The sequence below is a fragment of the Rhineura floridana genome, chromosome 2, assembly GCF_030035675.1.
Source record: "Rhineura floridana isolate rRhiFlo1 chromosome 2, rRhiFlo1.hap2, whole genome shotgun sequence".
Classification (NCBI taxonomy): Eukaryota; Metazoa; Chordata; class Lepidosauria; order Squamata; family Rhineuridae; genus Rhineura; species Rhineura floridana.
In genome coordinates this window covers 209018187-209045874 of record NC_084481.1, presented here as the reverse complement: position 1 = coordinate 209045874, position 27688 = coordinate 209018187, and the positions used below count along the sequence as shown (strand labels likewise).

General features: G+C 42.8%; 1 protein-coding gene across 1 annotated transcript; it reads right to left on the bottom strand.

Moving 5' to 3' along the window:
• LOC133377635 (alpha-1-antitrypsin-like) lies at positions 1–22423 on the bottom strand. Its single transcript, XM_061612044.1, has 5 exons — positions 22304–22423; positions 12304–12959; positions 5452–5722; positions 3408–3555; positions 1–865 (listed from the first exon to the last, which is right to left on the bottom strand). Exons 2-5 carry the CDS (start codon positions 12941–12943, stop codon positions 665–667), a joined length of 1260 nt encoding a protein of 419 aa, XP_061468028.1. The 5' UTR covers positions 12944–12959; positions 22304–22423; the 3' UTR covers positions 1–664.
• Between the last annotated feature and the right edge of the window lie 5265 nt (positions 22424–27688).

Here is a 27688-nt window from a genome sequence, read left to right as displayed (position 1 = left end):
TACTGTACATCCTAGGTGGTTTATTATGTTTGCCAAAGAGCAACACTCCATGCACAATACACATCATGTCACATGTGACATGAGAACACAGAACCATGCATAAACAAAAGGCTTTTGATTTGATTTTACAAGCAGCATCCACTTCTACAAACTCATTGTGAAGTGAAAGTGTGCTGCGGTACAGTGCATGTTGCTCACATGAAATTAACTCTTATGTTTTTCAAGACTGTGATCTTAGAGATGATTCACCCTGTACGCTACCATATAATTCCATTATATGCAGATTAATGTGCAAAGTACTTGTTTCAACTGAAGTGTATTATCTTTACATTGGTGACAGGAGATAGGAAAGCTTGATTGAATATTTTGCATAATATATATAATATCTATCTATCTGTCTGTCTGTCTGTTTGTCTGTCTATCTATATTAGATGAAAGTGTGCATAAATGCTGTACAATTTGAATGATTTCTTTTTTAAAAATTGCAAATTGCTGTAGAAATGTGGAGAACTGAATTTAAGATTGGAAAAATGAGAAACAGAGAGAACCACAAGTGACAAATCCTTCCATCCCAATCTGTGACATTTAGACTCAATCAGTGTTTAAGTAGTTTGGGAATGCATGACAGGGACTGGATCTCTTCACGCATGCTGCATATAAGAAATCATGCCTTTGCAGGATTGTTAAATTTTGCCATAAACAGTATTTTTCCTTTTACAAGGAATATATCCAGGAAGGGCCTGTTGAATATGACTTTAGGGGAAACGGACCCTGAAACCAGTTTAGGGGGAACCAGTTCAGGGACAATGGTGGCTGCATCTTCAGTGCCATTCTCACGGACATTTAAATAAGCGTTGTGAATAGCCTGCAGACAGAGTAAGCAAGAATTAGTGCAAGATAGAGACCCAGATTTTATTATGCAAACATCTAGTCCTTCAAAACAGACCTACACATTGAATAACTTAAGAGACTGCAACATGGTCATTTCTTGCCTGGTTGGTCTATTGCTCTCACTCTCCAAAACAATTCTCAGCATCATATTCGTGCAACAATTAGTCTCTAGAAGTGCCCTGCTCCCAGATGATCCTTTGTGATATGCATCCTTCTCCCTCTGCCTTGGCTGGACAATAATTTGACCTTTCAGAATGTTCCTTTGAAAAGTTCAAGTTAGCAGGTAACTGCTAAATAACAGTTAGGTTATCCTAACCTAACTGCCGCCCTGGGCTCCTACTGGAAGGAATAGATAATGATAATGATAATAATGTTGTTGTTATGTGCCTTCAAGTTGACTATGACTTATGGTGACTCTATGAATCAACGACCTCCAAGCGCATCTGTCATGAACCACCCTGTTCAGATCTTGTAAGTTCAGGTCTGTGGCTTCCTTTATGGAATCAACCCATCTCTTGTTTGGCCTTCCTCTTTTTCTACTCCCTTCTGTTTTTCCCAGCATTATTGTCTTTTCTAGTGAATCCTGTCTTCTCATGATGTATCCAAAGTATGATAAATGATCGGTTTCATCATTTTAGCTTCAAGTGACAGTTCTGGTTTAATTTGTTCTAACACCCAATTATTTGTCTTTTTTGCAGTCCATGGTATGCGCAAAGCTCTCCTCCAGCACCACATTTCAAATGAGTTGATTTTTCTCTTATCCGCCTTTTTCACTGTCCAGCTTTCACATCCATACATAGAGATCAGGAATACCATGGTCTGAATGATCTTGACTTAATAATAATAATAATAAACAACTCTCATATAGAGCTGTGCATGATCCCCCGCTCCAACCTGTGGCCTACCCAGCCCATATCCAGGCCCTGAATTGATTCAAGAGCCCACCCTGATGCTTAAAATTAGGGTTTTAATTATGGAGTTGGGGAAGAAGGAGAAGCTGCATTTCCTTTCCTGCTCCCAACCACATGTTGAAGTAGGTTTTTAATATCTGAATTAAACATACAGTCAGGAGGGAGGGAGGCGGAAGAAAAAAGGAGCAATTGTGGCTAGCTGGGGAGGCAGGCAGGGTAGTGTTGCTTACCTGGCTTTGCAATGCTGTGCGTTGCTGCCTATTACTAAGGGAGGGAGGGGCAAGGCAGTGGGGAGCTCCTTAGAGGGCAGACGCAAGAGCTGGAGCATCTGATTGGTTCCACAACTACGCCCGCACTACACAGAACTGCTGGCTGCCTCAAGTCTCCCCAACCAGAAATGGCAGATGGCCTTGGGAAGCCAAGAAAGCCATGAAATCTACCCACGCTGTCCCACCAGCTCCTATGGCATGCATGCTTAATTGAAAGGAACTCCCAGCAAGATATATTTATTCAATTTATAGCCTGCCCTTCTGCCCAAAGGAGCCCAGGGTGGCAAAACCCAGAGATAAAGGAGGCTTACCTTCGAGTAAGAATGTGTGCCTGTCCCTCCTTACCACCCATTGCCTGACTGCCTCCACTACCAAGTGTTAGTATTCCATTTATCACCCTCCCTTGCCCAGCAGTACCAGGGTGGGTTAAATACCTTAAAAGTCACTACTAAAAATAGTCGCACAAATTATAGTCTCAGGAGTAGGCAGCCTCAACCCAGGGTGATCTGGGGCTTTTTCAAGCTGATTTGGCCAAAGTCCAGGTCGGCCTGAATCCTCCCTGTTTGGTTTGAGGCTTGGTCTTTGGCTGAATCTGGTGCACAGCCCCACTGTTGTGGCTGTTGTGTGACCCAGAAATGTCACTGAAGGGAAAAAAATAAAGGTACTAAATAAACAAAACCAATGGCTGGTCTTTCAGCAGATGTTGACACAAACATTGCTCTGACTGAGAACTGCACATAAGCCACACAAATAATGTTTTATGATTTTGTTTGGCCTCTGGCAGAGGTTGGCCAGAGCGTTAGCGGGATAGCTCAAGGAACAGGACACTGGGCTGTGTCCAATGACACCAATGAGCCCTACACACTTCAGTTCAGGGCTGTAAAGACAGTCGTGGGTGTTGCCATACATCTGGCTCTGTCTGGAGAACATGGAGCAAGGAGGAGGTTCTTTAGCAATTGAGAAACTGGAGGAGGTGGATGCCTAGACAGCATTGCCTCAGCAGGGATCTTCTCTTTAAGTTGCTTCACACATAACTTTTTCTTACATTGAGATAACTTCTGGAAAGATAGAAAGGTGTGCATCCATCCACATGTGACAAATTGTGCAAGTGTATATGATGCTGCATTTGCATCCATTGGCAAGCTAATGTGCACATGGATTTTGTTTTTCACATGGAGACAATCTTCATGGGTGAAACAACACTCAGAGGCAGATGCAAGTACTGTAGTCCCTAAATGACATTTCTTTGAACTTTCAGACAGGATCGCACCTCTGGTCTACAAAGAAACATGCCTAACAATGCTTCTTGCAGCATTATGAACTTTGAGAAGCCCACCTTGGAAACCTTCAGCTCTGGCTTCCCAGTAATTCCGGAGAGGTCTGCTTGGTCTGTGAATACATCAGTAATGCCCATTCTTCTTAATATCCCTTTGAGAACATAGCTGCCAGAGATTGAAAACCTTGGAAGGGATAGACGTATTACTCTGTCAAAAGAAGAACCAGTAGCTGATGAGATGACACTTTCAGAAAATACATAATACAAATAATAGGAATTTAATTTGGTATTAGAACAAATTAAACCAGAACCATCGCTAGAAGCTAAAATGATAAAACTGAGGTTATCATACTTTGGACACATAATGAGAAGACATGATTGATTGATTGATTGATTACATTTGTATACTGCCCCATAGCCGAAGCTCTCTGGGCGGTTTACAATTAAAACATAAAAACAAATATACAAATTTAAAAACACATATTTAAAACACATGTTAAAATGCCTGGGAGAAGAGGAAAGTCTTGACCTGGCCCCGAAAAGATAACAGTGTTGGCGCCAGGCATGGCGCGTCAGAAAGATCATTCCATAATTTGGGGGCCACCGCTGAGAAGGCCCTCTCCCTTGTTGCCAGACTCCCAGCTTCCCTCAGAGTAGGCACCTGGAGGAGGGCCTTTGATGTTGAGCGTCGTGTATGGGTGGGTTCGTGTTGGGAGAGGCATTCCATCAGGAATTGTGGTCCCAAGCCATGTAAGGTTTTATAGGTTAAAACCAGCACCTTGAATCGAGCTTGGAAACATACAGGCAGCCAATGCAAGTGGGCCAGAATCGGTTTTATATGTTCGAACCATCTGGTCCCTGTTACCAATCTGGCCGCTGCATTTTGCACAAGCTACAGTTTCCGAACCATCTTCAAAGGCAGCCCCACATAGAGCGCATTGTAGTAATCTAACTTGGAGGTCACCAGAGCATGGACAACTGAAGCCAGAGTCACACTCCCCCTGTCTCTCTCCCAACAGAGGTCATCATACAGGACGGCCAAGGCTGTTTCCATGCCAAAACCAGGCGTTAAACTCAACTGAAATGGATCCAGATAATCGGTCTCATCCAAGAGTGTTGAGCTGGCCTGCAACCACATGTTCAAGGACCTTGCCCAGGAATGGAACATTTGCCACCGGCCTGTAATTATTAAGATTTTCTGGGTCCAGGGAGGGTCTCTTCAGGAGTGGTCTCACTACCACCTCTTTCAGGTAGCCAGGGACCACTCCCTCTCTCAGAAGGGCATTTATCACTTCCCTGGCCCAGCCCACAGTTCCATTCCTGCTAGCTTTTATTAGCCAAGAAGGGCAAGGATCCAGCACAGAAGTGGTTGCACGAACCTGTCCAAGCGCCTTGTCAACATCCTCAAGCTGTACCAACTGAAACTCATCCAAGAAATCGGGACAAGGCTGTGCTCTGGATATCTCGCTTGATTCACCTGCTATAACACTGGAGTCTAAGTCTGATTCACTAGAAAAGACAATAATGCTGGGAAAAACAGAAGGGAGTAAAAAAAGACCGAAAAAGAGGGACTGATTCCATAAAGGAAGCCACAGACCTGAACTTACAAGATCTGAACAGGGTGGTTCACGACAGATGCTATTGGAGGTCACTGATTTATAGGGTTGCCAAAAGTCTTAATCAACTTGAAGACACATAACAACAAACAACAAGATTCAGAATGGTTGAGAATAACTTGTTAAAAGCAAGCAATTTAAATGGAACATAGTGTCCTTTTTATAACAATTGGGTTGATCTAATGCGAGTCCAACTCAGAGATAATCTATTCAAATAAATGGAAATGGAAATGGGCTGCCTTCAAGTTGATCCCGACTTATGGCAACCCTATGAATAGGGTTTTCATGGTAAATGATATTCAGAGGGGGTTTACCATTGCCTTCCTCTGAGGCTGAGAGGCAGACATGACTAAATTTGATCCCTTACTTTCAATGGGTCTGTGCTAAGTAGGGCTAACATTAAATACAACTCTCTGAGTGTATACACTCACACCCAAACATACACACTCCAGGTCATACACTCTTTCCCCTACCACACACTTACATACCTTGGTTTCAGTGATTTCAACCATTTTGACAAAACGTCTTGCCCCAGAGCATCTTCCACCTGCTTCAGTTTTCCTTGGTCAGGCAGAATGAATAATGCTGAAGCATTGCCCTTGTAGGGGAGCTTCACCACCCGACAGGACAGATCCTGATCATAGTAAGTCTCAAAGATGCTGTCTTTGTTCATCATAGGGACTTTCACCGTTGTTTGCTCATCTACGAAGAAGTCATCTTCTCTAGTGCTTAGATAATCAAAAGGATTTTTCCAATAGGCTTATGAAAAGAACAAGAGTACACAGGTTGTTGGAATGAGTGCGAAACAATTTGTTCATGTTTAAGGGGAAAAAACTACTTTACCCAAATTCAAAATTCAGTAATATGTCGGAGTTTGAAAATACATATTTTAAAGTGTAAAAAAATTTCCGTTTGGAAATTCCGGACTGAATTACATGGATACACATAAATCTTAAGTCATGTTAATAGATTTCAGGGCATGAACATTAATCATCAGCTATTCTTAATACTTCTGCTGTTTTCTGTTTTTCATTTTTAGAGATCTTAAATTCAATGGTTCCTATAGCTAGGACTGATGAAAAAGGTATAGTCAAAAAACATTTTAAATCTTGTAAGCAGGTTTTGCTAGAATTGTTTTTAACTGTTGGAAAATTTTAGATTTTATCCCTTGATCCACCTGGCTGGTAGGGATTTGCATGAAGTGGAGGTGTCCCTCCAGTTAGTCCTCCCTCACTGTGACAGGCTCCACAGGTATGGAGCTTCTCAATGCATCCAACCAAACAGTGGATGGAAGCTATTGCTAGCTGTACCCTTATAGTGTTAGCCAGTGGAAACCCCTGAAACAGGGTGTTTTAGGGAGGTGAGGGGGTGGAACTAGGTCAGCCATGGATCCACTGGATCCTGAGCTGGCCTTGGTGCCATCATGTGACAGGAGCAGGCCCAAACCAGGCATTTGTACCATGCCAGCCTTCAAGGTGGTAGAGTAAAATGACATTTTTCCTGATCCCTGTCTTCTTCTCTGGCAGGCACAAATGTCAGAGCTGTGGACGCAGTGGTGGCAATTGTGCCAGCCAATGGTTTGGATAGCTCTGTAAGAAGATTATTTTACCCCTTATACACCCAGCCAATCACCATCTTATCAGGAGGTCCATTCCGCACAACATAGGGAGCGACTTTTAGTGTTGTGGGACCTTTCTTTGGAATTCCGTCCCCTTAAATATTAGACAGGCATCATCTTTTTGGCACCTACTGAAGACCTTCTTCTTTCAACAAGCCTTTTATGCAGAGATTTTGTCCCAATCTGTGTCTGTGTTGGAATTGTTTTTTAAGATGTTTCTAAAGCTTTTTTTAAAAAGATGTTTTGGTTTAATATGTTTTTAAAGATGTTTTATAGTAATTTGTTTTAAAGTCTGTTTTTATGATGTTTTAGAGTGTTTTTAGTGCTTCTGTTTGCTGCCATGGGCTCCTACTGGGAGGAAGGGCAGGATGTAAATTAATCAATCAATCAAACAAACAAATAAATAAAGTTAGCCATTTAAATCCTTAATATATTTATTGCCATACTAAAGGGCCATTGGGAAAAGCTTGTGTTTTAGGAGCACTTTGTTATGCTGAAATGCCTATCTTTGTAGCTCTGAATTAGCTATTTAAATCTTCAATATATTTATTGCCATATGTTGGCACTGTGGGTAGGTGATTCCCCTGTATGGATAATTGGCCTGCTCCCTCCGAAAGAGTAAGTTCATAGTCTGGTGGTGTTCCTGGATCCACCTTTGTTGCTAGACGCCCAGGTGACCTCATTGGCTTGGAGTACCTTTTACCAGCTTCAGCTAGTAAGACAACTGCAGCTATTTCTGGAACAGGACAGCCTGACCACAGTTAACTATGCACTGGTAACCCCCAGCCTGGATTACTGTAATGTGCTCGGTGGGGGCTGCTCCTGTAGTTGGTCCAGAAGCTGCAGCTCGTGCAAAATTCTGTGGCGTGACTGCTCACTGCGGCAAGATATTGCCAACATGTTACCAACTGCTGGAATAATCACACTTGCTGCCTATTTGCTTCTGGGCCAAGTTCAAGGTGCTGGCTTTGGTGAACAAAGCCCTATACAGTTTGGGACCAGGATAACTGAAATATTGTCTCATCCTTTATATACCCATTTGATCACTGTGCTCTGCAGGTGAGGGCCTCCTAGCAGGACTAGCGTAGGAGATATACCACACAAAACCATCTCTGCTATCTTTTTGGCACCTTTTGAAGACTTTCCTCTTCCAACAAGCCTTTTAAGTTGAGACCTATCCCAGTCTGCATCTGTGTTAGAATTGCTTTTAATATGTCTTTTAATATCTTTAACCCTTTTTAAAAAAAGATGTTTTAAAGATTTCTTTTTTTAAAATGTTTTTAACCTTGTTTTGTCTTAATGTATTTTAAGGTCATTTTATGATGTTTTAAAGTGTTTTTAGTGTTTCTGTTTGCCGCCCTGGGCACCTGCTGGAAGGAAGGGCAGGGTATGAATAAAATATTAAATAAATAAATAAATGTTATTAAGGATTTTTAAAACACATGTTTTAAGATATTTTATTTTTAAGAAGCTTTGTTTTTAAGATGTTTTAAGATGTTTCTAGTGTTTTGCCCCTTGTTGCCACCCTAGGCTCCTTCTGAGAGGAAGGGCATTACAGAAATTTAATTAATAAATAATAATTATTCACTAATAGGCAAAAAACCTTGTGGTTTAAGAACATACCTATAGACCACAGATATTTCTATCAAACTTTAAAAAGCAGGGAAATTGGGCAGCTATAGTGAATGCACCAGGGGAGCAGGAGACCTGACCTCCTCTCTGAGACATTGGACTGCCCTACAAATTTGTCTAAATGCAAACACCATTTGGGTTGGTCTTTCACAGTCCAATCCACTTGCTGTGTAGCTTGGAAATATCTGGTAACATATGCCCCTGAGCATATGGTGAGTGGTGGCAACACCTGCCATCTCCAAAGAGAATTATATTTTTGTATGTTGGTTGGTGTTCTTACTTTGCTTCTTTCCTGTGTCACTACTGTTTCTACAGAGAATCTAAACTAGAAAATTTTATTTCCCTCATTATTCATCCTAGCAATCTGTGTCAAATTTATTTTTATTGATTTCAGAGCCTTTTTATTGGTCAATGTCATATGATGGTGAAGACAGCCTTTTGTGTTTCAAATTGGAGGTTATGTTCTCTTTCTATTTTGGGTGCATTAACAGTTGAGTCTGAAACTGCAGTTTGATGTAAGATCGGACTGATTACAATATGTTGCTACTTCAGCAATGACTCTAGCTGTTGGAAAAAAGAGGATGCATGTTTTCAGCCTACTATGTTTAAACCACATCATTTAAGGCAAGGTGGGCTGTTCTGCAGAAGTCAGTGCCATTATTCCACAATTATGTTTGGAGTTTTTTTAGTGTAAATTTTGTAAAGTGTTGCTGTACTTCACATATTCACAGAAATAGAAACAAAAGAAAATGATTTCCTGTAAGAAACTTCACTATAATTGCAAAGTATTATTTGGGATGATTGCAAGTGTTGCCACCACTCACCATATGCTCAGAGGCACGTTACCAAATTCTTCCAAGCTACACAGGAAGTGGATTGGACTGTGAAAGACCAACCCAAATTGTGTTTGCATTTTGACAAATTTGTAGGGCAGTACAATATCTCAGAGGAGGTCAAGTCTCGTGGTCCCCTGGTGCATTCACTATAGCTGCCCAATTCCCTGCTTTTTAAAGTTTGATAGAAATATCTGTGGGCTATAGGTACATTCCTAAACCACAAGGTTTTTTTTTTTGCCTATTAGTGAATTTCCCCTGCTTTTTAATCCGGGAGGTAAGAAATGGGATCCTGTGCAAGTTTGCTGAGAATGGATTGATCATTTGCATGCTTATTGAGTTCAGTGGGATTTACTCCCTTGCAATCATGCTTAGGATAGGTGAAACTGACCACAGGGGATGGGGAGGGGAGGAGGAGGGAAGGGAAGAAATGCAGAGGGGAGGACTGGGATGGGAGCAGGCAGGGAGGGGAGGGGAGGAGGACAGGTTTGATTATTTGCATGTTTATTGAATTCAGTGCGATTTACGCCTGTGCAATCATGCTTATGATAGGTAAAACTGACCAGGGGGGAGGGAGCGAGAGCGGGAGTGGGCAGGGGAGGAGGAAGAAGGAACAGTGGGGGGAAGGAGGAAGGGAGAGGAGAGGGAAAAGCTAGGTCTGATCATTTGCATGCTTATTGAGTTCAATGGGATTTACTCCTATGCAATCATGGTTAGGATAGGAAAAACTGACCATGGGGGAGGAGTGGGAGGGGGAAAGGGAAGGACCATATTGGAGGGTGGCAAAGGGAGGGGGAGGGGAGGGCAGGTTTGAGTATTTGCATGCTTATAGAGTTCAATGGTATTTACTTCCATGCAATCATGCTTAAGAAAGGTAAAACTGACCATGGGGAGGAGGAAGGGGAGGGGGAGGAGGGGGAAGGGGGAGGGGGAATTGGAAGAGGATGGGGATGGGGAGGGAGGGGCAAAGGAAGGGGGAGTGAAGGGGCAAGAAAGAGTGGGAGGAGGGAGGGGAAGAGAGGGTGGATTTGATCATTTGCACACGTTTTGAGTTCAATGGGATTTATTTCTGTGCAATCATGGATGGAATTGGATATGTACTGCCTTCAAGTCGATCCCGACTTTTGTTGACCCTATGAATAGGGTTTTCATGGTAAATGGTATTCAGAGGTGGTTTTACCATTGCCTTCCTCTGAGGCTGAGAGGCAGTGACTGGCCCAAGGTCACCCAGTGAGCTTCATGGCTGTGTGGGGATTCAAACTCTGGTCTCCCAGGTCATAGTCCAACACTGACCTGGGGGAGGGGCAGGGAGGGGAAGGGAGGGGAGGAGGAGGGGAGGAGATTGTGTGGGTGGGCACTGGGCAGAAGGGAAGCCCCTTTCCTTTCCAAAAGGAAAACATTGTGAACAGTATCACTGCTTTTCAGGGTTTCCCCCACCTTTTTATCCTACAGCAGGCACATGTAGCCTCCCACTGAAATTTAAACCAAAGTTGTCCCTGGCCACATCCGCACCAGGCCTTTGTTTCACTTTGGACAGTCATGGCTTCTCTCAAAGAATCCTGGGAAGTGTAGTTAGGGAAGGGTGCTGAGAGTTGCTAGGAGATACCCTGTTCCCCTCACAGACCTTCAATCAGAGTGGCTGACTGTTAAACCAGTCTGGCCACTGGAGCTCTGTCAGTGGAATAGGAGTCTCCTCTCAGCACCCTTCACAAACTACATTTCCCAGGATTCTCTGAGGGAAGCCATGACTGTCTCAAGTGAAATATGGTGTGGATGTGGCCCCCTGATTAGGCAAGCCTAGTGGCTGTGAGTCTGGCTTTTAGAACTCTGACAGTTGGTTCTTACTGAGCATGCCTGATGTTATCATAGGGTTCCAGCCAAAATTTCTTTAATTAATTAAAAATCAGCCAGGCATTTTTTAAACTTTTAAACTGCAGAAGATGAAGGTCAGAGTATGGGGCAAGGTCAGTAATAGGATTACGGGTACTCTGTGAACATGGCTGATTTTTAATGAATTTCAACAGATTATGAGAACTCTGACAGGAAAAAAGTGCAAAAGGGCTCTGGGTTTTTTCCTCTCTATTTACACTTTGAACTCTCGATTCTCTCTGACTGTTTTGTGTATCGCCATGAAAACTTAGAGGGATGTTAAGCAAGCGTTTCTGGGTTCAGGACTATAAGTTTTGTAAGGTTTTTTTTGAAATGAGCTTATGGGAAGCATCAGAATAGCATGGGGGTATTTTCAATTTAACATTTTGGAATGTGAAAAATCCATGCTGGCTATAGTATACAGCCACTCGTGGCTGCATAATAGTTACAGCCATTGTGGAAAATTGCTCTTTTATTGGCACGTTGTGCTGAAATGCCTGTCTTTGTAGGTCTATTCCTATTCTAGTTCCCAAATACTGCATCTTATTACCAGGACAAGGGTAACAGCAATAGATTCAGTATGTCTTCATAATGTTGGAGAATGTCATTTTATGTTCTTGATTTAGGGAGCATCTCTGTGATGAAATCTGAGAAGCTTGAGCTCATATCATGGGTTCAGCCTAAGTAGCAACAGACCTGTACCTGTCATGGCCCCTTTGGAGGACTCACAGGAGGAGGAGAATGACTCGGGGGCAGCAGCAACAGACCCAGGAGAAGGAACAAGCAGAATCCCTGAGGACGCAGTTCCAGCTGTCCTTCAGCTGGAGAGTGTCCAGGACACGGCTGAAGCCCCTCAGTCGGATTCAGGGAATGAACAGGAGGCTCCCCTCCCCCTGCACAGCAAAGACACCATTGAGTATTGCAACAATGCTATCGCTCTCGCAGTTTAAGACAAGCAAGTTCTTAGAAGCCGGGAGGCTGACTACCTGCACCTGTCTTAGTGAGTGGGATTTAGGCAGTTCATGATTGCAGTAGGCTGCTGACTACAACATCGGTCGTGACCTCCACGCAAGAACTAGCTTCCAGAACCCAGACCCTCAGACTGAACTGTTGGCTCACTGGACCCAGCTTTCCTTGACCGTGCTTTTGGACACTGATTTTGGTATGTTGCTTGGAAACTCTCCTCCGACCTTCCCCCATCCTGTTCCTGTTATCTGCCCAGCCTTGGCAGATTTACAATCCAGCTAACTGCTGGCTAATTAGTTTACCCCTCCGATGCTTACAGTACCTAGAACCACAACTAGACCATAAACTGTAAACCTTTAAGAAGAAGCAAAGGGAAGTAACCTCCCATTACAACAGGGTATAAAAAAGTCCATCTGATTTACCTTTCATGAAAATATAGTTTACAAGGATCATTCTAGTCTCTGTGCCAAGAACCTTGACAACATCAACTAATTTTCCATGAGTTTTCTTTTCAATATAGCTATTGATCTGGCTCTCAGCTTCTGTTGAATTCTTGAAGTTAGTAGGACAAACTTCTGTCTCATAAAAATGCTGGGCATCATCCAAGAACTTCTTTAGGGGTTTCACTTGGTTGTCTGTGAAAAGGGCATTCCCAGGGCTCAACTGGATATCAGCATCAGAGTGGTTTAACAGTTGGAAGAGATGATGGAACACTTCATGTATTTCCTGCTCACTGATTTCAGTCAGGTTAAAGCCAAGTCCTGACAAAAGCTGACTCTGTGTGGTGGAATTAGCCCCCAGTGACAGCAAGGCCAAGGCATTGGAAATACTCAGAGGTGAGAAGAAAACATTCGTATTAGCACCCTCTGAAATAAGCTGGTGGAATAATTTAAAGTCAAACTTAGCATTTGCTGAGGCTATCTTTGAAGAGGGGAGATCACTGTGATCTTCAGCAGGAGGATGGAGGTGGTAGTCATGGTCCTCATGGTGGTCAGGGACGTGGTGAGAGTGGGCAAAAGCACAGAGCCCAGCAAGAAGTAAGCTCAGGTAGAACTGAGGCATTGTGTTCAGAAAGAATCTGTACAGAAAGAATCACATTCAAAACTTCTCATTACAATGATATAAGGAAGGATGTTTGTACTGTGTTTCTATCTGTCTGATATTAACATAGCAAACAATTTCTATTTGTTGCTTGAGCTGTTTCTTCTGTCTGCAGGCTTGATTGTGCAGGTTGATTTCTAGAGTTTGTGCAGTGGAGGGCACTGGCTTGCATTTGTGAGTTATTCAAATCTTATATTTCAAGTTCAAGGTTCTAGTTTTGGTGTACAAAGCCCTATACAACTCGGGACCAGGATGCCTGAAAGACCGTCCTACTCAATCAATCAAGTTTATTTGCGGTCAAAGACCCGAAATACAATATACAGTTGAATTTACTCATAATAGAAAACCAAGAATAAAAACATATATATGTATTTAGAATAGCCTGGTTGACTAGGAGGGAGGGAGGATCTTCCTTCGGATCCGTTGGGCAGTAAAAATAAACTTTGCAATGGATAAGGTTATTGATTTGTCCTTGCCATCCAGAAGATATTGCAATAAAACTATCCTGGACCTGCCAGGAAGGTTTATTAAAATAGGATTTAAGTATCTGGAACGTGCCATGCGATAATAAGGGCAAACAAAAAGGACATGAGACAAGGACTCAATGTCTACGGTATTACAGGGACAAAAACGGAGATCAAAGGGGGTACCCTGGTATCGACCCACAATAAGCGAGGAAAAAATACAGTTAAACTGCACCCTAGAAAAGGTGTGGCGGAATTTAGGTGTAGTCGGGTATTCCAGATAGGGGGCTGAATTGGGGAAGGGGAAACTTAAATTGGAGTATAAGGGAGAGCAAGTTTTAGTCGCATTTGTCAAGGAGCTTTATTTATTTATTTATTTTTATTTCTTAAACTTATATACTGCCCAACTAGCAATAGCTCTCTGGGCGGTTAACATAAAATACAATAAAATTACAGAATCTGATACAACAAGCATATAAAAACTACACAATCTAAAACCAAGTTACAAACATTTAACTAAGATTAAAATGCCTCAGAGAAGAGAAAGGTTTTAACTTGGCACCGAAAAGATGATAGTGTCGGTGCCAAGCGTACCTCCTTGGGTAGACTGTTCCACAATTCGGGGGCCGCCACTGAGAAGGCCCTAGATCTCGTCACCACCCTCCAGGCCTCCCTATGCATCGGGACCCGGAGGAGGGCCTTCGTAGTAGACCGTAGTGTACGAGCCGGTTCGTATCGGGAGAGGCGTTCCGACAGATATCGGTAAGTGTCCTTTAATCGAGTCTCTATGGTCCATCTGGCTGTCTCAGGATCCAATGAGGATGAATAATCCACTGAGAAGCCTAATAAAGCCAGTTTAGCAAGGAGGACTTTGGACCATGAACTTGAGAAGGGATCACGCCAAAGAAAATTTAAGTGGCCGGGGGGAAGATTCATATAGGCTAGTTTGACCCAATATCTAAAAGTTAATACCCAAGCATGGAATTCAAGGGAAGGTAAACCAGCCTCCAGCCTGAGGGCTGCAGCCGGAATACAACGTGGGACTCCAAAAATTAGTCTTAAAAAAGTTGACAGGATTGATTCGATTTTAGGATTAAAACTTGGGGCCCATAGGGGAGCACCATACAAAAGTTGAGGAAAAATCTTTGATTTAAAAACCTGAGAGGCGGCGGGAATGTACTGTCCACCTCTAGTATAAAAAAAGTGTGAGTTAGCTTTCATTGTATTCCTGGCAGTTTGCATCGCCGAATATATATGGGGGAACCAGGATAGGGAGGAGTGGAACAAGACCCCCAAGTACCTGAATTGTCTAACCTGGGCAATTTTTTCCCCATTAATTGTCCATTTGGAAGTTGTACGACGGCGGGAAAAGGCCAAAATTTTAGTTTTGTCAAAGTTTATGAGTAATGAGTTTAGAGAGCAGTAGGTCATGAAGGCGCGGAATAATCTTTTAAGGCCTATTGGAGACAAGGCAAGAAGGGCTGCGTCATTTGCATAGAGAAGCAGAGGACATTTTTGGTCAGCCACCTTTGGGGGATGGAAAGCGAGAGAATGACAGCATACATTGAGGTCACTTAAATAAAAATTAAAAAGTACAAGGGCCAAAATACATCCCTGCTTGACGCCATTATATACAGGGATAGAATTTGTTAATGTCCCATCGGAACCACAGCGAACACGGATGGTAGTCATTTGGTGGAGATGATGGATAAGGTACAGAAGTCTCTTATCGATGTTAGAGTGATAGAGCTTGGCCCAGAGTTTGTCTCTTGGGATGGCATCAAACACAGATTTAAGGTCAACAAAGGCCACGAATAAGCCATTACCCAAGGGGCCCATGTATTTTTCTGCCAAATGATTCAATAGGATGCAGTGGTCCAGTGTGGATCTCACTTTCCTAAAGCCAGCCTGTTCCCAGCCTATAATGTTTTCATCCTCTAGCCAAGAGGTCAGCTTTAGATTTAAGTAGCTGGCATAAAGGTTGCCGACTACCGAGAGGAGGCTGATGGGCCTATAGTTTGCCGGCTCGTCTCTGGCTCCTTTCTTGTAAATAGGAATGACAATGGCTTCAAGCCAGGTGATAGGAAAATGGCCGGTGTTATTAATTGAGGTAAATAAATTTGCTAGGAGAGGCGTCCACCAGGCTTGGTTGGACTTTAGTAATTCAGGGGGAATAGCATCTGGACCAGGCGCCTTTCCGGGTTTCAGAGTGCCAATCAGAAAGGAAATCTCACTCTGTGTAACCGGCGGCCAAAAGGGTTGGGTAGGAGAGTCCTCAAGAGGGAGAAATATCGAGGACTGGCCATTTTGAGTTGCGAATAGGTCAGCGAAGTATTGCTCCCAAGTGCTAGCAGGAATATTACAGGAAATAGGGTTGGAAGAGGTTAGGGCATCGGTGACAAGCGACCAAATTTTTTTTGAGTTTTTAATCTGGGAGGCATTAATCAGAGCTTTCTATCCCTCTAGAGTGGCCTGTCTTTTTTTTAACGGTTATCAAATGTTTATATTGTTTTTTGGTAGAAAAATATTCTGAGGGGAGTGAGTTTTGGTTGTCCCTTCTGTAATGAAGGTATATATTTCTAAGAGTCAGCTTGGCGTCAAGACAGGCTTTATCGAACCACCTAGCGCGGTCTCTCACTAGGTGGGATTTGGGAATTGGTGGGTTAGATTTCAGTATTGTGCTCAAAGCCGAAGTCATTGAGGAATAGGCAGTTAAGACAGAACAAGGATCAGGAGCATCCATTGTTTGGTTTTTAAAGCTCCGTCCCTGGTAAGAGTCTATAAAAGAGGTGATCTTGTTTTGCATCCCGGTTGTCCATTTAGTTCTCCAGTGCTTCAAGGATAAAATTTTATCCTCAGGAGCACATTCGACTACCGGGGAGTCTTTTGTGGGGAGCAGGAAAGAAAAATTTAATGGAAGATGGTCACTATCTTGCCTGAACCCCACGGCAAAATTAAAGATATAACGAATCAGGGGGTTAGGGATCAAAACATAGTCAACTACGCTGCTGCCACGGCCTGAGACGAAAGTAAACTCTGCACTATTGTCAGCCTGCGACAGGCCATTCAGGATTGCCAAGTTAAAGCGACTGGCCAGACGGGTGAGGCAGATTTCGTCTTACTCCTTATATACCCAGTCGATCACTGCGCTCTGCAGGTGAGTGCCTCTTGCAGATACCATCTTATCAGGAGGTTCATTCTGCACAATATAGGAAATGGACCTTTAGTATGGCAGCACCTACCCTGTGAATTCCCTCCCCTTAAATATTAGGCAGCCGCCATCTCTGCTATCTTTTGGGTGCCTTTTGAAGACTTTCCTCTTTCAATAAGCCTGTTAAGTTGAGACCTATCCCAGTCTGCATCTGTGTTAGAATTGCTTGCTAATATCTTTTAAAAATAATGTTTTAACCCTTTTATAAAGGTGTTTTTAAAGCTTTTAAAAATGTTTTTAACATTGTTTTGTTTTAATGTATTTTAAGGTCTGTTTTTATGATGTTTTAAAGTATTTTTAGTGCTTCTGTTTGACGCCCTGGGCTCCTGCTGGGAGGAAGGGTGGGATATAAATCAAATAATAAATAAATAAATATGCCTTTCCAGACAATTTTTTTTTTAAAAAAACTGTCTTTTCTTTTAGCCGAATATAGGGGAAAACACAGCAAGATTCTTTGTGTGTGCAAATTTGAGTTTCTCTGTGAGAAGAACTACCAATACAGTATAGGAAACCTCTTTCACCTCTATCTCTAACAAGCAGGTGTTTGGCATTTCTCTTCTTTCTGTTAAATAATGTCACTGATTTTTTTCTACAGGGAAAAAAAAGTATCATACCATTGCAGCAAAACACACTAAAGGGTCTTATGGCTGGTTAAAGACTTGTAACGCAATCCAAACCATATCTACTTAGAAGTAGTTAGCAGATCCGGTGTTATCAGATCTACACTGGCTACCAGTTGTTTACCGGGCCCAATTCAAGGTGCTGGTATTGACCTTTAAAGCCCTATACGGATTCGGCCCAGTTTATCTTAAGGAGCGCCTCCAGCATCACCAATTAGGCCGCCTAATAAGATCAGCCTCACAAGACCTTCTCTCGATTCCTCCAGCTAAAACAGCTAGGCTGGTGTGAACCAGAGAGAGGGCATTTTCGATTGTGGCCCCCACCCTCTGGAACTCCCTTCCTTTCGATCTTCGCCATGCCCCCTCCTTGATAGGCTTTCGCCGAGCCTTAAAGATCTGGCTGTTCAGGCAGGCCTATGGGATTTCTGGGATGGGTTAGTTTTTAATGTTATTGATTACTTGAAAGAGGTTTTTAATTTTTAATTGTTGAGTATGTTGGTGTTGTTTTTATATTGTATTTTATTGTAACTGTAAGTCGCCTAGAGTGGCTGTTGATTCGGCCAGATAGGCGACGCACAAATAAAATTTTATTATTATTATTATTATTATTATTATTATTATTATTATTATTATTATTATTATTATTATTATTATTATTATAAGTAAGTCCTATGAAATTCAGATAATTCGGCTTAGGATTGCAGCCTAACAGTGTTATTATGGCAGAAGCTTTTATTGCAGTAGTCTTCAACGTTTTCAGACCTGGGACCCACCGGTAGCCCAAATATGCATTATGGACCCACTTCTTATTTATTTAATTTTTTACCATGGGTTGCATTCAACTCAATTTTACTCACTGAAATTAATGGATCTAAGTTCATTTCTGAATAAAAAATAGTCCTCATAAAAATCCATCGTTTTTTGGTGTGCATTTTCCATAACATATACAGGCAATTTTCCCTAGTATTGTTTTAGGATTAGGGTTTACTCTGGATGATGTGTGTGTGCCCCTTTTAGCCTGTCATTTTGTCCTTTTGGTTGATGAACCTGATTTACATGTCTGAAGACTTGGAGGAAAGGAATGTGTTGCCATAAAAACAAGCTATCCTCTCCCCTCACCTGGTTGGGGCGGGAGGTAATTCTTATGTTAGTCTGGGGTGAAGCTGGAAAGACACAGAGAGCCTTGCCTCACTTTCTGGGCTGAATTCAGAGCTATCGCTCTGGGAAGTTTCCCCTAGAAGCCAAATGGAGAAGTAAGTTCTGTTGTGGGTGTTAATGCTGTGAGCCCCTCCATCTGATGCTCAGGTTGTATATATGTGTAAATAAAACCATATATCCTAAAGACACCACAGTCTCCACCAACCATCATTCCAAGGAAAGCAAACTCTCAGTAAGCACTGGAACCCCTGGAAGTCCCTCACAGCTCAGAGAATGGGTTTCATTTTTATACTTTATATTGACAAATATATGGATTTTTATGCACATTTGCTCCTAATATACATACATTGTCCTCATCATTTTTTGGAAAACTGCATTGCATAAGTCAGAGAAGTGTGGATTTTGAAGGATAGCTTTGTTTCCACTTGTGTATTGTTTTGGGAAGTGCAAATTAAGTAGTCTTGGAACTAGATTTCTCTCCCATTCCTTATCCTAGATGATGGGGTGGCTAAATGACTGGCCCAGTGAAGAGAATCACTCCACAATGAAACGTTTTGTTTTATTTCCCTTTTATACATGATATGCCCCAATTGTCATATTTATAAAACTTGACTTCCAAATCCATTTCACAACTTTTTTATTTACAAAGAAAAACAGTATTTAATTCCAAATGTTTGTAAGAGGGCCACTGACTTCATTAAAAAAAACATGTTTAGGTTTAAACACATGTTGTTTTGCCAAAAGTATTTTCCCTTCCTTGAGGCAAGTAAGTTCAAGATTGGAATGACCATGAAACACACTGATGAGGAAAGAAAATTTATTACTTTATTAAAGCAAAAGCTTTAATAATTATGGTAATTATAGCAACCAATAGTTATGGTTATGGCAAGCAGGCACTTGCACTTAATGAGCACCGATCTTGTCTCACATTCTCCTTTTCCTTGCTGGAAGCCCCAAACAGCAGGAGAGTTCCCTTTATGACCTGTTTTGATTTATACTGAGCCGCTGTTCCCTGCAGACTGGTGCCCAGGCTTCTGGCCGGTGTTGAGGCTTCTCTGCTCAGATCCAAGACCCTGTATTTATACCCAAAAAGACCCTCTGGGAGGGGGCATAGTTGGCACCTATTCCTGTGAGTTTTTATCTTTCCCAGGGGCAAGTGTCTTTAGATCTCACACCTCAGACTTTGTTTATCTCACAGTGACCTTGAAGTTGCGCTCGCAAGAGCTGAGAATGCAGCTGTGATGAGTTCATTGTTTTGACTAATTAAACAGTCTTTCCCAGCCTCTGCTGTCAGCATTGGCCAAGACAAACAAGCTTCTTCCTACCCAGGGTCAGAAAGCCTGCACTTTAAGCTTACTGCTCTAAACAGAATGTTTCAGACCCCAGCACTGGGCAAACAGTTTGCAAAAGCAATGAGCACCCCATAAATCAGGGGTATGAGACAAGAATTATGGGACAGGAGGAATGGGGCATGCCACACTAAGCTCTTCGTTTGTACACCTAGATGTCTACCAGAATTTATTTGCCCCTACATGTGCCTGTAAACCAGATGTAATAGTGGCCAGGCAATTTTAAACATAAGAAACATGTTTTTTTACAAAAAAAACCCCATTTTAAACAAAATTGTATTGTTCTTTAAACAGTCTGGTTATAAATAAATGATTTTTAAGCAAGTTTAACTTTAAACATACACTTACAATATCTTAAAATTAAGTCAGTGGCCCTCTATCAAACATAGAGATTTTTTAAAAAATGTTCATTGATATCCACTCTGGATTTTTCACAAATCTGTAGTCAGTTATGAATACAAACGGGCCAGAAACTGCAAGCACTGCAAGGATATTTCTCCTTGCTACTGATTCCCTAAAACAGTCCTGAAGGCCCAACTGTTTGAACTATGTTACATAAAAAAAGAAAGAAATTCCAAAGCCAACCAAATGTAGTGGAAAAAAATCTTTCTTACCCCAATAGTAGTGCTAAGTTATACCCCCAAAATGAAGTACAATTTATACATAATGATTTTCAGCTGTCTATCACATGTTCACGGGCTGGATTGTGTTTAAGTCTTGGTCCAGCTGTGTTGAACCCCTGGATGTCTCTAGATAACTAAGATTGTAGGGGCTCTGTCTCCTGATCACTCTGCTCACCACCCCCTTGCCACCACGCTATGGTAAACTCCTAGACTTTCTCTTTCCTGCCCCATGCAACTGCTAAGCCCAATACGCAGCATTTATCTGGGAGTGAATCTTGTTGCACTCAATGAGACTGACTTCAGAGGAGACATGTAGGATTCCACTGGCATTCATGGAAAAATGAGTGTAGGGGGAGAGTGTCATTTATTTATTTATTTGAAATTGCCACCAGGAATTTTATGCAGCACCATTCTCATAAACTATGGCATCTTCATCCATAACATTGAACTCAGACAATGCACTAATGTCAGGCACTGTTGTATGATGGATTGTAAGGGACCTTTGGGTGCATCATTTAGGGTGACACAAAGCTTATTGTGGGGAGCTCACCCCTAGTTTCTTGTAGGGGACACTCCCTTGTAGGCGTGAGTGCATGATTTGTGGTGGCCCAAATACTGAGGAGGACAATCAGGATTTTGCAAGCAAAAGAAATCCCAGTCTGGGGAAAAGGAAACCAACATCATTTGCTCAACAGAAACACACATTGGCAGTTGAACTTGACCACATTTCTGTTTTACATGGAAACAAAATACTGTAAACTTTTGTTTCCTAGCTGTGCAAATCTGCCTGCTTCAGCCCAATGGAAACGGGAGGGAAAATATCGCATTGGGGGTGGGCTGTTATGAGCTCCTTTCATCCAGACATCAACCAGATCATGGGGAAGTTGTCCTCTTTGCTGTTGTTGTTATTGCATTGTTGTTCCCTGCTGCTTCTTTCACCAATTACTATAAGGATGATGGAGAGAGGGAATGGTGAGGGGAGTGGAGGAGGCAAAGGCAGCGACAGACCCAGCAGCAGTTGCTGGTGAGCATTTGGGCTGGGACTAGGAAGGTCTTTGGATACCCAAAACAAATTCTCCAGAGATTTAGCAAAACAAAGAAGAAAGGTTGTTGATAATTTAGGACATTGGTTTCCAAACTTTTCCCCCACATTGAACACTTGAGAATTGCTGAGGATCTTTGCAGACCACTTAATGGTTTTTCATCCTGATGTAGCAATTGTAATGCACAGTGCTAAATATCTTTAATTGCATGTGTATTGTGCCTTTCTGATGATGTATTTTAATGTATTACAATTTTAATGTATTTTAATGTATTACATTTGAATTCCTTGGAATTCCATATAATTCAAATGGTAACTGTCATCTTCACAGACACATCACAGATGACCTGAACGAAGCTCGTGGACCACTGGTTGTCCATGGACCACTGTTTGGAAACCCCTGATTTAAAACATACACCCCCTTACTCCGTATTTCCATAACTTTACCGTTGGCTACAGCTGAGGGGCAGAAGGAAGAGCTTGAAGTGGATGAAGCGGAAGAAGAGGCAGACTCTGGGGGCTGAAGGAATGAGAAGAGCACAATTGCAAAGAGTTCGAGGGAAGGAGTGATGGGTGAAGCAGGCAATCTACCAAAGAGGTGTGGGAGAGACATAAGAAAGAGAGCTGCTCTATAATACACTCTATAATACACACGTATGGGTATAGTTTGTAGAGATTGGTCTACACAATAAAAAAGGGGTCACCCTGGCAAATCAGAAGTGTTGACTACATCATCAGCATGTATATCCAGCCCATCCACCCAGAGGAGCCCAGGATCTTACTTTGCCCAAGGACACCAAACACAGGCAAATCTCTAGCATTGCAGTGTCAGAACAAGCTAATTTGATACTTACGTTATATTTAGAGGTGACTGTCTGAAGAATCTGGGCAAGGTCTTTGCACTAGGCTATCATTTATATAAGTCTGTGTGACTTCGCCGCCCTGGGTTCCTGCTGGGAGGAAGGGTTGGATATAAATCCAATAAAAAATAAAGTAAAATAAATAAAGTCAGGGCACTGTTGAGAAATGTATGCTCTCCATTAAACAGATCCAAGAACAACAAATATTGATCAGGAGTTGCCTTTCTGGACAACAGCAGTCCCAAGTCCACAGAGCCTACTCTCCCCTAGAGTGAGGATTCACTGGATGGGGCTAATGTGTGTTTCAAGACAGTATGATTGCTTACAGCATCAGACAGATTGTGCTTTAGAAACCAAGATATGTTTTCTTTAAATAAAAGTTGTACAGAGCCTGCTCAGTTAGTGGCCTCTGTATCCTTAGACCAGTGGAAGTATATATTACTTTTCTTCTTTCCTGGTTCCTCCCAGGAAGCACAAACCCACTCAGCCTGTCACTAGTGACTCTCATATTTTTACATATTGTGAAGAGTCAAGTCTCTGTGCATGTTCAGCCTCACCATTTTCAGGGTGAGAGTCTGGAGCTGGTCTGGAGTGGTGAGAGACAGAGGAAGTAGTTCCTTCTACTGGAGCAAGAGGGACCCACTGATCCAACATGGCACTGTGCCCTGCTTGGGAGACCAGAGCGAGGGATGCAGGGTTGTGTCTGATAAAGTTATATTGTGGGTATCCCACAATACCAGTATGAGGTTTCCTGACATGTCATTTGCTTGAGTGTTGTCTCTTTCCTAATATGTTATGTGGTGGGCCAAATGAGCTATGCTAGGGAAAGGGGGTGAAGAGTGTGGGTGTCATCCCCATGGTGGCTGGTAGAGGGCGGTGAGGAGGTGGGCAAAGGTACACAGAGGGGAAGAGGAGGGCTAGCTACATCATCATCATCATCATCGAATAGTTTATTGCATTACAGCCTTAGGCCATTGCAATAGCATGCAAGTAAAATAAAAACATAAAAATACATAAAAAACAGATTATTAAAAAATACACAGGATAACACAATATAAGGCCCCTTGCTCTTTCCAAAGTTAAATCGAAATGGACTTAACATGTGCGGCTCTTAGTTTCCTAGCCGGGTAGGCAAAATTGGCTACGGCCGAAGTGATGTGTCTATCTGTGTCTCCCAGGAGGATATGCACAAGGTTCACAGGGGACCTCTCCCCACTTGAGTTTATGATTTGCACTAAAAATTTCCTTCTTGGGTCGTCATATAATGGACAGGATAATAAATAATGCGTTATGTCCTCGACCACCCCACAGCCTAAAATACAAAGCCGCTGTGAGTAGGGTATTTTCCTATATCTCCCTTCCAGGTAAGCTGATGGCATTGTTTGGAACTGAAGTTCCGTGAAAGCTTTCCGGAGTGGAGCTCGCATAATTGTCTCAAAATAGTGGGAAACAGCATGGTTAGGCTTAAGGTGTGGAAACCATGGGGAAAAGGGGGAAACGGCAATTGTGGCTCTGTCTTGATTCGCATCAAAATCAAAGACTCAGTTCCAAAGTGCAGTAGGGGGGAGGGTTAAAAGGTCGTCCCAAGTGAGTTCGTATGTAGCCAATAAAGCTGGGCAGCATTGGGCTAGTCTCTCTACACTAGACTGATCCTGCCAACAGAGCCTGGCTATGGAAGTATCGTCCATTTGGAGAGTTTTATGCCAGAATCTCAAAGTGGCCAGGTGAACTTTGGCTGCCAAGGAAGGGAGGCCTAACTTGGCTCTCAGGTGGGCCGAGGGCACTCCAGGGGGGAGACCAGTTAGCTGCCTCATTAAGGAATTTTGGATTACCTCAAGCTTCGACTTAACCGCCTGACCCCATAGCTCTGCTCCATATAGGATCTTCGGAAGAACCTTGGCCTGGTAAATTTTCAGCATGGGTTTAACTAACTGTCCCCCATGAGAGTAAAAGAATCTGCGGATTTGGGCGCAGGTTCTGGCACTCAGGAGTTTGGTTTCATCAAGGTGCTTCTTCCAGGAGGTGTTATGGCTGAGGTGAAGGCTGAGGTATTTAAAAGAGTGGACTTGCTCTAATCACTGATCATTTATTAGCCATCTGGGGGTAGACCTCCTATTCTTCCCACATATCATAACTTTAGTTTTAGAGTGATTTATCACAAGGGAATGTTCCTTGCAATACTCAGCCAACCTCATTAATGATCTTTTCATGCCTATTTCTGTTATGGACAATAATACGAGGTCATCAGCGTATAACAGGATAGAAATTTTCCTGGTACCAATGGCAGGAGGGAAATAGGCTGGGGAAGATAGAGCAGGAACTAACCCATTCAGGTAAAAATTAAATAAGAAAGGGGCCAATATGCAGCCCTGTTTTACTCCCCTGGCCACAGGAATCGGGTGTGACAGAGCTCCATTCAGTCCTAGACGTACACTTGGAGGAAATTGTCCTGATGCAATGACCTAATAAGCCATAGAAGCCTCTTGTCCAAATTAGTTTGACCTAACTTGGTCCAAAGGAGGTTTCTGTCTATTGAGTCAAACGCCATTGAAAAATCCACAAAGGCCATATATAGGGAATTCGGTGGGGCCAATGCTGACTTGCTAATTAGGTGATATAGAGTATAGAGTTGGTCTATTGTGCTTCTTCCTGGCCTAAAAACTTCCTGGATTACATTATTGCAAGTATCCCATGACCTTAGTTTATTCAATAGGTAACGGGCGTATAATTTAGAAGATACATCAAGGAGGCTAATTGGCCTATAATTCCGAGGGTCGGTTGGATCGCCCTTTTTGTATATTGGGACTACAATACTAGTACGCCACCCTTTCGGGATGTTAGCAGTGGAATTAATTGCAGAGAAAAGGGTAGCTAAAATGGGAGTCCACCAAGAGGGATCTACTGTAAAAATCTCCGGGGGGAGCATGTCCTCTCCTGGGGCTTTGCCTGGGCGAAGAGTTGCAATTAACTCTTCGATCTCAAGGCAGGTGACCGGGGGCCAAATCGGGAGAGGAACAAATGGTATATCATCAATGGGACCTTGATGAGAAGGAGTAAGGGAGTCGAAGATGGCATGAAAATGTGTCACCCAGACATCCGGGAGAATAGGAGGAATGTTAACATAGGAGTTTTGATGTAGTCCCTCTTGAATTATTTTCCAAAAATCTACATTGTTGTTCTGAAAAAGAGCGAGGCCAAGGGCACGCCAGTTATCGGCGATGAAAGCTTGTTTCTTATCCTGGAGCATAGCTTTATATTGTTTTTTTTATTTGTATCAGAAACTCTACCATCCCAGGTGAAGGGTCACGTCGTACTATTCTAATGTGGTCGTGGATTTCTTTTTTCTTTGTTCTGCATTTGGCATCATACCATGATCTAGGTTTGGCTTGCTTTTTTTTTGGCCGTGGGTGGTTACATGAGTTTTTAAATCTTTTGCAATCTGGCCGTATATTTTGTGTATGTTCAATGTGCTAGCCACTGCTGACTGGTGCAAATCTAACATTGGGTAGGACTGCAGGTGTTGGATTACATTAGATCCTATAGAAATAGACCATTTAAGGCAGGTAGAACCAAAGAGACAGCCCACCTGGGGATTTGGAGGCTCATGCGTGGGGGAATGATTGTTAAAGAGGGATAGCCTGAGCGGGAGATGGTCACTGTCTGGTCTTGGGTCAACTGAAAATTCCTTTATCAGTGGCGCCAGGGGAAGGGAACCCAAGACGTAGTCCACAACGCTCGCCCTTTTGTCAGAGATGTAAGTAAAAAAACCCTAGAGGCATCAAGCGCTGAGCCATTGAGGCACATCAGTTGGAAATTTACTAGCCAGTGTGCAAGGGCTTGCCCATTCCTATTGGCAGTTTTATCCCATGACTGTCTCGTTGGTGATATTGAGTAAAGAGGGAGGAGCCAGTGGGGAGAACTAGGATCCGGAACAGATGTACCCATCCTGGCGTTAAAATCGCCACAAATAAGCATCTGGTGTTGAGGATATCGACTTAACAAGCCTTCAATGTAATTTTCCATTTCCAGCAACATAGGGGCTGTGCGACAATAAGGATTAGGAGGGAAATATACATTGAGACATATAATGGAGGGTAGCCCAGGGAGGGAAAAGATTAGTGGCAAACAGACATCTGGAGGTGTGCCAGTTGGCAAGGCTACAAGGCTATCCATGGTTGTTGTGGCCAAGGTTGCTAAGCCTCCACTCGCCCTGCCTTTGGCACAGAACTTTTTAGCTGGTTTTTCCCATACTTTGTACCCATGTAAAATAAGAGGGGCAGAATCCAGAAGCCAGGTCTCTTGTAGGCAGAGGATTTCAAAATGGTGGAGATAATCTATGAACTCTTGGTCATTCATCTTATTCCTCCAGCCGGCGATGTTCCATGAGAGTAAATTCAAGGAGGAGGATGGCTGGCTATGGGCACGCCGGACTGAATGTAGAGAGGATCCCCAATAGGTGGGGTAGAATTGAGCTGAGGTCACACTTGGTCAATATGGTGGGCTGACCTCAGGAAGAGCCCGCGTCGGGGCCGTGGGCCAGGCTACCATGTCAGCTGATGTGGGGCCTTGAGGAGGACTCGAAGAGGTGGGCCTCATTGGTGGAACGGCAGATGTAGATGAATCATCGGGGTTTAGAGAGTCCACCGTTATCCAAGATACACCATCAATGCTTAATCCTTCCTGAGGAGGTCTGAAGTCCTGTTCGACAGCCAAATATGAGGATTTTCCAGCATCGCTTGCTGGGCTGCTGCCCTTCTGCATGTCATTTAGATGGAATTTAAGGTGACCGAGTCTTGAAATTATGTCCTTCTGGTCGTTATTTGGCAATTCTTTAAAGACTTCAATCAGCCAAATTTCTTCTGGGACAAAAGAATATGCGGCGGCAGACGATGGTCGAGTACTGGTTCTCTGTGTTCCTAGGGAACTCATAAGAGTGTCGCAAGGTGCTTGAAGATTGGTCCCACACACGCTGGCCTTGGGGATTTTCACCCCAGAATGATGTTGTATTAGACGTTGGGGCGGGGCCATATTTGTAAAGAGTCTCCTTACTGTAATACCTTGGTTTAGGAGGCTCTCTCTGCAGTCATAAACTATTTTGGCATTATTAGAGTCTAAGAAAGTAATTATAGAGCGTGCCCAGATGTTATTACTGGCTAGAGGGTCAACCTGAGTTATAGCTTCCAGTGGAAACCAACCTGGGAAGATAGTCTCCATCAAGTCTGCAAGATGTTGTTTAAAGGTAGGCTGCAGTGGGCTACTCATGTGTTTCGCAGGTTGTTCAAAAACCATTTTTTTTTAGTTTAAAATGAGATTCCAATTTGTGCTAACATGATCTTTCTGACTGGTATCTGTTGGGAAATCCTCTGTCGTCGACATCAC